The sequence below is a fragment of the Amborella trichopoda genome, chromosome 5 (assembly GCF_054954075.1).
Source record: "Amborella trichopoda isolate Santa Cruz 75 chromosome 5, AtrichopodaSantaCruz75HAP2 v2.0, whole genome shotgun sequence".
Classification (NCBI taxonomy): Eukaryota; Viridiplantae; Streptophyta; class Magnoliopsida; order Amborellales; family Amborellaceae; genus Amborella; species Amborella trichopoda.
In genome coordinates, this window is record NC_142340.1 from 45,553,273 (window position 1) to 45,563,705 (window position 10,433).

The window sequence follows — 10,433 nt, forward strand, 5'->3', positions numbered from 1 at the left end:
AATAAAATAACCAAAATACCCCTGAAAGTTTGAAAGGGTATTTTGATCATTATATTTTATCAAAATATTATTTTTAATGTTTTTTAGGGGTGCCCCAATGAGAAAATGGCAAGTACCAAATTTCATATTCATACAATTTGTATTAAAAAAACTAAAAATAAAATACTTTGAGCCGTCGGATCTAAAATCAAACTGTGAGTAGCTTTCTTGATCAAAATTGGACAGCTAGATGGTAGAAAAATAATAGGACTTTTGTGCTGTAGAAAAAGCATAGAAACCTTTCCCATGTATTTATATGAGATGCACTTACGGTGCGTAAATGAGTGTACAGTACGAATATTATCACAAGGACAAGCATTTAATCAAGATCATGTCAAAAGTGCGGAGATAAAGTCGTGAAAAGAGCACAGACAAATTATTCTGTCCAAGAGTATTCCCATTAAATGCTGAGCGCATATACTATGCCCCCAACTCAAAACACCTGCTGTAGAAAAAAAAATTAGTCTAAAATTTTGAAAAACACATAATAATTACTAGATAAGTATTTTTAAAAGAAAAAAAGTTGAATTTTAAGGTTTTTTGACACTTAAATCTCTCTATTCAATCTTGAGGCATAAGCTGTTTTTAGTTTCTAGAGAGTTTACTTGGGAAAGTTTCTCTATCGAGATTATTCTAGGAGTGGCAACAGGTCAAGTCGGGTCCCAGTTCGGGTCCAATTTTTTGGATCTATACCCAGACCCGGGTTGGATCTACTCGGATCAATCACGGGTCTGATCAGGGTCCACACCGTAATTGATCCGAGAAATGAGACAGAGAAATAGAGAGAGCTTGGATATGGCTAGTTGGTTGAGAGAGAGAGAGAGAGAGAGTATACATTTGGTGTGGGTGCATCAGATAGAGAGAAAGAGAGAGAGAGAGAGAGAGAGAGAGATCACTTGGTATCGGCCAGTTCAATTCGGAGAAGCTTTGTAGCAGCAACCATGTTGCTTAGAGAAGGAATCACCTCAGAGTACTTCCTGGTCTTGAGACCACAGTCTGGGTTCACCCATACCATACTCGGCTCAAGCACACCCAACATCTTTCTAACCCTCTCCTCTATCTCCTCGGTGGTTGGGATTCTTGGTGAATGTATATCATACACTCCAGGCCCAATCCCTGCTCCATACTTGATGCCCTCTCTAAACACTGATAAGAGCTTCTCGTTGGATCTTGAATTCTCGATTGTAATCACATCAGCATCCATGTCCATGATAGAGAGAATTATGTCGTTGAAGTTGGAGTAGCACATGTGTGTGTGAATCTAAGGCAGGAGTGCATAAAAATGATAAATTGCTCGGAGAGAAAAACAAATAGATAATTTTTCATGCAATGTCTCTCGAAACTGAGAGAGAGAGTTGTGGAAATTTTCACATTGATCAACTCGCAAATCAGTTTGCTTAGCAAAGCCAGATTGGAACAGGCAAGGCAGTTGAAAAATGGTCGATTAGTGACAAGGGTGAAGTGCTTTTGTTGCTAATTATAAGAGGAAACGGTTTTGCAAATAAGGTTAGCTTTCACAAATTTAGGAAAACCAATTGCAGTTTTAAGATTTTGGAACATTTTCTAGATAATATTTATTGAAACCAATGCCATTGCATGTAGTTTCTGCAATACTCGTCATTTTCGAAATTCAGGACTTCAAGAAAATCATCCTAGAAAACCCACGAGCTTTCATGTATGGTATAACTCCACTAAATTTCCAAGCAATAGCAGTAACAATAAAAAGTAAAATTACATCATAAAAGCAAATTTATACAGTAAAAAGACATTTCTAAATAGTAGGATTCTCAGCGATGAGAAAAGTTTTCTAATTGTTTGCTTTTTATTGTAAGAAAAATTTGTGATCATGAATATGCATTGTCATTTGTGATGGATGTGTGAAGCTAGATTAAACAGTTTAGACTTTATATAATCGACCAAAAAAAAAAGTAATTGGGATAAAAAAACCTGGGTAGTGTCTTTCACACCATAGTTGGTGATTCTAAAAGCATGTACAGCCCAGTCCAGGTAAAAGGGTTGCTCCGACTTACGTAGAGGCAAACCTTCTCGTAGGGCAGCTTCATCAATTTGGATCACCTGGATGATTCGCACATACAACAACTACTACTATTAAATGATACATAAAACAATTATACTTACTAAACGATATAATTTATAACAAAAATTATTTATATTAAATGATTATACTCATCCACCATATACACACACATACAGAGAGAGAGAGAGAGAAAGAGAGAGAGAGAGAGAGAGAGAGATTGCAAATAGAATATTCATTTGTAATTCCTATGACAAATTCATACTTTCCTCTGCATGTATATATTCATGAAAATGTTGCAAAGGTTATGCCTTCTTTTTCATGGATCAAATTCCAAAACTAAATTATGGTTCTGAAAGAATTTAGAAGCAAAGGAATTGAAAGTTTCACAAGACTAGAAAAATTAGGTCTATTCCACATGAAGAGATCTTAACCTGAATGCCAGCGTCCTCTAAATCTTCAACCTCATTTTTTATGGCCAAGGCAATTTGGTAACAGGTTTCTGACCTGAAAACATTCGAAACAAGTAGAAAAAAAGAATTCTAAGAAAGCATGAGCTCATACACATATAGGGGGGAAGAGAGAGAGAGAGAGAGATGATAACCACTAACCTAGGTTGGTCATTTCTTACAAATGACCAGTTTAAAATAGTAACTGGTCCAGTGAGCATTCCTTTCATAGGACGAGAAGTCATGCTTTGTGCAGCTTTGGACCAGAAAATCGTCATTGGCCTTGGGCGACTTACATCACCATAGATGATTGGGGGTTTTACGCAGCGGGAACCATAGGACTGAACCCAGCCATTAACAGTGAATGCAAAGCCATGCAATTGCTCACCAAAATACTCCACCATATCGTTCCTCTGCATGCATTTGATCAATATAGTGATAGTAAATATTCTCTTTTGATGAAGACATAAGGACAATAACTATCACATAATGTTATTCAGGAAAGAATAATTGACTTAAATGAAATTGGAGACTTCATAAAAAATTCGAAAGAGAACGAGTGAAGGCCAGGCACTTGTACCTCTGGCTCTCCATGCACAAGAACGTCAATACCAAGGTCTTCTTGCAACTTGACAACTTTACAGATTTCCTCTTTAATGGCCCTCATGTACTCTTCCTCAGTGATACTGATGATAAAAAGTAGGCAGTTAAACAAAGATAGTCCAATAAATTCTACTCGACCACCTCATAAGATGCAAGCATCATTTGGTATGCATATAGCAGCCAAGAATTTGGTAAAAAGAAAGGAAAGCAGCCAACAAATAGCAAACAATTTAGTAACCTCACAAGATGTGCCAGAATAAAATTGAAGAAGAACCAGGTACCAGCTTTTCAGTCACCTATGAACTACTAAACCAATCAACAGTTAAATATAGATAAACAGATTCTCCAAACAATACCATGTTCCACTGACTGTATGATGCAATAGAAGCATTGCAAGGCTGGGTACAATTGTAATTATATATCAAGAAAAAAGAAGAATGAGAGTAAAACCGCATGAAAAGTAGCCGGCCTTTCTCCAACTACAACCATCATTTGCCCAATTGTCTCTAAAAGCCGTGGTGGCTTTGGACTTTGGGTTCTTTATTTTTAGGTAATATTTCTATCTAGAATCAATGCATTTGAGAAATTTAGGTGTGGCTTCAATAGACGATAAGATAAGAGAAAGTAGACTTAGGGCTAGCGATGTGCAGCGTAGGCCTAACATAACACCGGTTAGGAGGTGCAATTTGGTTCAAGTAGAAGACTCTAAAAGGGAAAAAGGAAGGCCCAAATGGACATTGATGGAAGTAGTGAGAAAATATATGGTGATATATGGCCTTATTGAGGGTATGGCCCTTGATACAGCAGAATGGCAGAGCAAGATTCATGTAGCCAACCCCATATAGCTGGGGTAAGGCTCAGATGAACTGTATTTAAAACTCTATAAATGTTATAAATACCTAATGCTGCAAAATCGAGTACTTAATATTGAAAAGAGACTCATAAAAGGTAATGGTTATATTTAAGGTTGAATAAATCACTGATAATGATGACTTACTAATTTTGAGAGGAAACTGAGAAGGGAATAAACTACAGAGTCTATTGCATATGACTCCTAAAGATGAGAGTGAGATTTAGAAGTTAGGACTTTCAAATCACTTTGCTGCAACCACCACTCAAAGATTACATACCAAAACAGGATTTTTTGCCAAGCTCTCTAGATTATGCCTCGGATTGAAATTACTCGAGATTGATCCCACTGGTCCTAAAGTAACTCACTTGTTTGCCTTGTATTCTCGGCGAACCCTTCTGAGATCCATGGTTTGTGGAAAAGACCCAATTGTCGTAGTTGGTAGAATGGGCAGGTTAAGCTCTTTTTGCTGTACATCAAGTCGGGTGCTCACCGGTGTGGCTCGGTGATGATCAGAGCCCTTTAATGCCAAAGCCTGTTGCACATAGAAGACTGCAAAACTAAAGTAACAAATAGCAAAAATAGAGTTTGTTCAGAGAGATGGAGGAGAACTACGATCACTTTCTGGAGGAATGAGAAAGGGGGAGGGGAACCAAAGAGATCAACCTGCGTTTAGGCCGCCGGCAGCGCGGAACGAACTAATCCGCGACCGGCAAGTTTTCCGAAGGGACTGAATTGTTACTTTCCAAAGATGCTTGCTGAAAATCAAAGAAAGAAGATCTATTTTCCCACGTAGTTCGTCGGTCAAACCAACGATTCTAATAGAGAGTTTCTACTAAGACTTCTATGCAATGAAAGAAGAATAAAGGATTAAACAAACTACATAGAACTTTCTCTCACTTACCGATATTTTAACTGCTTCATTGTTCACCCTAGAAGACGATTTTCTAGATGATATAGCAGCAGCATTTGCCATGAAGAATGCCTGGAAATGTCATACATACATTAAAAGCCAATGCAAGATAGCAGCTCTGAACAAAAGGTAAGGTAGTGGTCATACCTCATCTTTTTTGCCAGCCAAAGCCTTCGCTAAAGTGCTCACCTCAAGGATCTTTTGAGCTGCGAATGCTAACCATGATTTTATCTCACTATCGAGCTTTGTTTCGTTTACCAAGTCCACAGCAGTGTGCAAAAGAGAGCAGGAAGTGGAAACGACAAGCTTCTCTGAACGATAACATCAACGATATTGGCCAGCGGCATTAGTATGAGTGTCTAAGAACTCATGACACATTAACCGATCAGCTGATTGGTCAACATGAACAAATTTTACGATGCAAATTTTACGAATTGGCATAGAGAACTGATTGCTTCACATGGCTTCCATTGAAAAATAATCATATGTCAGTAAGGATGTAGTCATAGAAAAGTTCTATTCTATATGACAAAGGTAGAAATGAGCCCCAACTGTTTCTTGCAGAACTAAGTCAGCACATGTGGTTAAGAAGTTGGTTCTGTTAATCTCCCCATACACAACCCTTGGAAAACCCAATTTATCCTCTACGATGGCACCAAACTTCCAGTTGGCAACATCTTGTTACCCACCTTTACCAAATTCAACAACTCTTTGCCCAACAAACAAATCTCATCCACTCAAGCCCAATCCGACTACCACCCATGTTACATCTTTCTTTCCTATTTGGTCCAAGCATTGCCAAAATTAAACCAAGCACATATTTTAGAAATTAGAGAACTCTACAGCATACTTGACTAACAAATACTATAAAAAAAAATTGGATACCTTTGCCAACAATTCCTTCTAGAGCTTTTAAAATGGACATTGATGCTCCGAGATCACTGGCCCAGATATTCCGACCATCTACGACTCCAGCAATGAGGAACTTCCCAGAAGGAAAGCCTACATTTTGGATCAAATCAAGGGTCTTTTCTCCACGCACCAGATCAAAACCAATACCTGAGATACCCTTCAATGCTATGATAGTCCTATGACCAAAAGAAATAGGTAACAATAATAGCATTAAATGGCATCGATTAGTGAACAAGAAGGTTTAGTGGTGCAGTTCCAAGATCGAGAACTAACTTGTATGCCTCAGCAGGCACATCAGCAAAGTAGGTCTCGACAACCACTCTCAAACCAGAAAATGATTCTTCCAACTCTGTATAGGCCTCAGTAAATGCTTTTCGTTGGTGAGAGTCCAGATCTAACACGAGCGTCGGCTCATCAAACTGCACCCACTTCGCACCAGCTGCCTTTAGTTCAGCCAAAACCTCCCTATATCAACAGAAAACAGATAAAGGATTTCAAACATCCCCTAGATAAATGCTAGAAGAAAAAAAAATCATTGAAATCATTGCTTACTTGTAAATAGGGATGATCTTCCCCAACAATGAAAGAAGAGAAAATGGTCTGTCTACACTCTTTGTGGGTTTTGATAGCAACAAGTAAGACACGGGGCCCACAAGTACTGGAACAGTCTCAAATCCAAGCTAGATACCACCATTCAACAAGAAGTTGTTCAGAGTGTTTCCTGAGGACTGCTCTATACACAATAGATAATTCCTAAATCCTAATTAAAGGGAACATATATTAATTGAAAAATCATAGTCCATGCAAGGGTCATCAGCACCCAATGAAATGACAGATGGTGATAGAGAGAGAGAGAACAAGACATGATCCCATCGATAGGCCCAACTCCCTCTCTTCCTTTCACCATCCATGAGTTCATTGGATGTAAATGACCCCAATGATCCAAGGTTTCTCATGGCCACGGGATTATGTTATACTTTCCCTTGGTAAAAATGATCCAAGGTTTCTCATAGCCACGGGATTATGTTATACTTTCCCTTGGTAAAAATTATCCAAGGTTTCTCATAGCCATGGGATTATGTTATACTTTCCCTTGGTAAAAATGATCCAAGGTTTCTCATAGCCACGGGATTATGTTATACTTTCCCTTGGTAAAAAAAAACCATGGCATTACTGATAGAATACCTCCTTTGCCTCCTTGTATTCAGACACAGCTTTGTGAGAAGAATATGAGAATTTAATGTCAGGTCCCAATTCCGGTACAAGATAGTGACTGCGTCAAATTACAAAGTTTCTGTTCAGTGATCAGTATAAAAGTTACATCAATATGCACATTAACATACTCCTGTGTTTAAAACATGGAAGGGGTGGAGAGAGATGGAGAGAGCACTTACTAGTTGGTATCAAACCATTTTGTCATTTCCATGGCAGGGAGAGTAGCATTCCCTCTGGCCATGAAGAAATAAACATCAAAACCAATCTCACCTCCCATCCATCCATATCTTGGAGGAACTGCACCAAGCATTGCAGTTGTATCTAGGACATGATCATAGTATGAAAATGTATTGCAGGGTATATATTTTATACCCACATCTGACATTTGTTTCCACATAGAATGCCTCAGCTCTTTTGCAACCTTCTGCAAATCCTCAGCACTACTTCTGCCATCCCAAAAGGACTCGAGAGCAAACTTGAGCTCCCTCTTTGGTCCAATTCGCGGATACCCAACAACATGAGAAGCCATGGACCTTATGAAACTAATTGAAATAAGACATGGTTAGGTCAAAACCCAGAAGGAAACTTTTAGAGTTTCTTTAAGGTTAAAAAGCTGGCTACAATACTAAAGGCATGCATCATTCAGAGGAGTATGTATAGTTTTTTGAGGAACTTCCGATATATTAACATTATGACTAACAATAAAGAAAAAGAAATCCAAGGACCCACCCAAGTAAGATATATACATAGACGAAAGAAAAGAGGAGCATTGTAATTACAACTTGTTTTCTTCCAAACACTAAGATGATAACAGAATAACATGGAATGCCAAAGAAAGGTGCTAAAGACCTATATATCAGTCGGTTGGCACAAATACGAAAGAAACACTAGGAATCTAAAGATAGTCTGTCTAATCCATATCTTCTGTCTAATCCACGAAATACAATTATACACAATGAAAATAACATAATCTAATTCTGTTGTTGTTTAATGATTCTATCTATTTAGGTCACAAAAAGTGAAGGGATCAAAGGCTCTGTTTGCCAGTTAATGTATTAGGAAGTACTCAACAAATACAATCAATATGAAAGTTTAGATGTTTAATCACTCATAGATTCCGGATTCATTGAAAGTTTTGGCAAAGTTTTACATTGGCTACCTACTTAACACAACCACCTCCTTTACCCAGGTTTGGTACGGGTTAAAGGAAAGTTTAAGGTCCTCACTCTTCTAAGACCATTAGATGTTTAATCCATAAAAATGAGAATTCAGCTGTGAAAACTCCAGAAAATAAACGCCTTAAAAGCGATTTTTAAAAAATAGAGTGAACAGACGTCGGATCACCTTTCTTAGAAAAAACACAACAATTTGGGTGGAAGATAGAAAAATAAGGGCATAATCTTCTACACTTACAAAACATAAAGTATCATCATCAGAGCCTTTCCCAACTATTTGGGGTCAGCTATACGAATTCTGGTCTGCTATTCTGCTCTATCAAGGACCATACCCTCAGTGAGGCCAGAAGTCCCTATATCTTTTTTCACTACTTCCAAGCATGTCCTTTTGGGCCAACCCCTTGCCTTTTTTTAGCTTGAACTAACTCGCACCTCCTAACAAGTGTTGTACTGGATTTGTGCTGCACATAGCCAGCCACCTAAATCTAGTTTATCTCATCTTATCTGCCACTGGAGCCACACTTAAGTTCTATCTAATTATTTATTTTGAATTATATCCCTTGTCTTGCCACTCATCCATCTCAACATCCTCATCTCAGCTACACACATCATAAGGATAATATTGTTTCTTGACCGGCCAAAACTCTATGTCTCCAACCGAAAACGCAAAGCTGGTCTCACAGCTGTCCTGTAGACCAGCTTAAATTTTTTGTTATTTGCCAAGCATGATGGAAACAATCTATACTAAAACAGTGACCCAATAAGCTGATATGCAAGAAAATGAGGGTGGCAACGGGTTAGGTCGGGTCTGGGTCTGGTCGAACCCAGACCCAACAAGACCAAAAGTTATCGAACCTAGACCAGACCAAACTCGATTGGGCTTGAAACCGATTGGACCTGACCCAAATATAAAAAAATATATATTTAAATATTACATTAAATATATACATGTATTACTTAGATATTATATTCTAAAAAAAATATAGTTATATTTATTTTAAATATTAATGAAACATTATTAAAAATATTATATATTAAATATTATTTAAATAATATCGGGTCCGGGTCGGGTCCACATGGACCTGGATTGGACAGGAATAGCGTTTCGGTCCGATATTTGGACCCGGACCCGGACCCAGACCTAGACCTAGACCCAACCCGCTAGGTCCAATTTTTTGGCCCATACCCAGACCCGGGACAGGTTCAGTCATCGGGTCCCAGGTCAGATCCGGGTCCATTGCCACCCCTAAGTGAAGACTGTAAAAACACCACGGATTCGAGATTTCAAATACCAGTTCCCTGGACCTCACAAATTCAGTTCAATTCTTCAATCACAAGAATCTCAGAATTCATAAGCCTAAACCTAAAACACAAGCAATCGAGTTTCAAATATCAAGCAACAGCAACACTAGAAAATGAAGGGATTTCATACCATTCATAAAATAAATATTGGAGAAAACATAAATGATAATTCATGAAAACCTAAACTACCAGTGGACTATTTTACAGACTGAATATGGGGGTGCAAACGCCAAATGCTTTGAAACTTGAGCAGGAAAGACCATGATAATGACATGGATTCAATACTTTAAATTCCTTACCCCTAAAACTCACCAATTCAGTATTTCTCACAAAAAAAATTCACCAATTCAGTTCCTAATATTACATTTCTAGGACTCAAATCCTAAAGGACCTAAACCCTAAAGAACAAGCAATTAGGTTTCAGACAACAAATAAGCAAAGCTTAATCCACTAGAACACCACTGAACAAATGGATTCCAAACCATTTGCACGATAACCATGGAGATATGCAAATAAGAAGCCATAAATGTATTTAAATACCTGTGGATTTTTACAGGGCGATGACGTAGGTAGCCATGAACGGAGAAGAGAGAAGAAGAACGGAGTTTTAGAGAGAGAAACGAGGGCTTTAAGCATGACATCATGGGCGGGAACATACAAACGTCGCTTCCTTATTTCGCATCTACGTATACCCCGTCTCTTTATTTCGCAATTGCCATGAAAAAAGACTTCATGCTCCCGCGGGAGCAAACCATCCATTACTCCCTTGAGTACATATTTTTTGAAAATTACTCCCCCTAGTGTCTATATTTTTAGTATGAGGGCGTATGTATGCTCTCTCGGTAGCATGGTTTACTTTCTACTCCCTCGGTTAGGTGACCATCTTGACTCTTGAGAGGATTTTTTCAATATTAAATTTTGGTAACTTTAGAGTTATTAG

At 38.2% G+C, this 10,433-nt stretch overlaps 1 protein-coding gene across 38 annotated transcripts; it reads right to left on the reverse strand.

Moving 5' to 3' along the window:
- Window positions 1-250: 250 nt before the first annotated feature.
- On the reverse strand, window positions 251-10,149 carry LOC18431955 (5-methyltetrahydropteroyltriglutamate--homocysteine methyltransferase). 38 transcript variants are annotated; one of them, XR_016056479.1, is made up of 16 exons: window positions 10,034-10,149; window positions 7,196-7,558; window positions 6,987-7,074; window positions 6,354-6,481; window positions 6,075-6,266; window positions 5,775-5,977; window positions 5,037-5,200; window positions 4,881-4,961; window positions 4,643-4,734; window positions 4,345-4,511; window positions 3,104-3,209; window positions 2,686-2,936; window positions 2,509-2,581; window positions 2,070-2,115; window positions 1,004-1,300; window positions 251-481 (listed from the first exon to the last, which is right to left on the reverse strand). XR_016056479.1 is itself a non-coding variant. In XM_088868309.1 (15 exons), the coding sequence occupies exons 1-15, from the start codon at window positions 10,147-10,149 to the stop codon at window positions 473-475; spliced, it is 2,367 nt and encodes a 788-aa protein (XP_088724435.1). In that variant the 3' UTR covers window positions 251-472. The 38 variants fall into 38 exon arrangements, 6 of the variants coding, with proteins under 6 accessions (XP_088724435.1, XP_088724434.1, XP_011622504.3 ...); XR_016056473.1 differs by having other exon boundaries at window positions 936-1,300; XR_016056475.1 differs by having other exon boundaries at window positions 251-484; window positions 936-1,300.
- Window positions 10,150-10,433: the final 284 nt, after the last annotated feature.

Excerpts from the sequence above, each read along its gene's own strand:
- LOC18431955 (XM_011624203.3), bottom strand. The coding sequence starts at position 10,149 with ATGTTCCCGCCCATGATGTCATGCTTAAAGCCCTCGTTTCTCTCTCTA. Across the intron at positions 7,075-7,195 it reads AAATGGTTTGATACCAACTA|TCACTATCTTGTACCGGAAT; the intron begins GTAAGTGCTCTC and ends AATTTGACGCAG. Across the intron at positions 6,482-6,986 it reads AATACAAGGAGGCAAAGGAG|CTTGGATTTGAGACTGTTCC; the intron begins GTATTCTATCAG and ends GGTGGTATCTAG.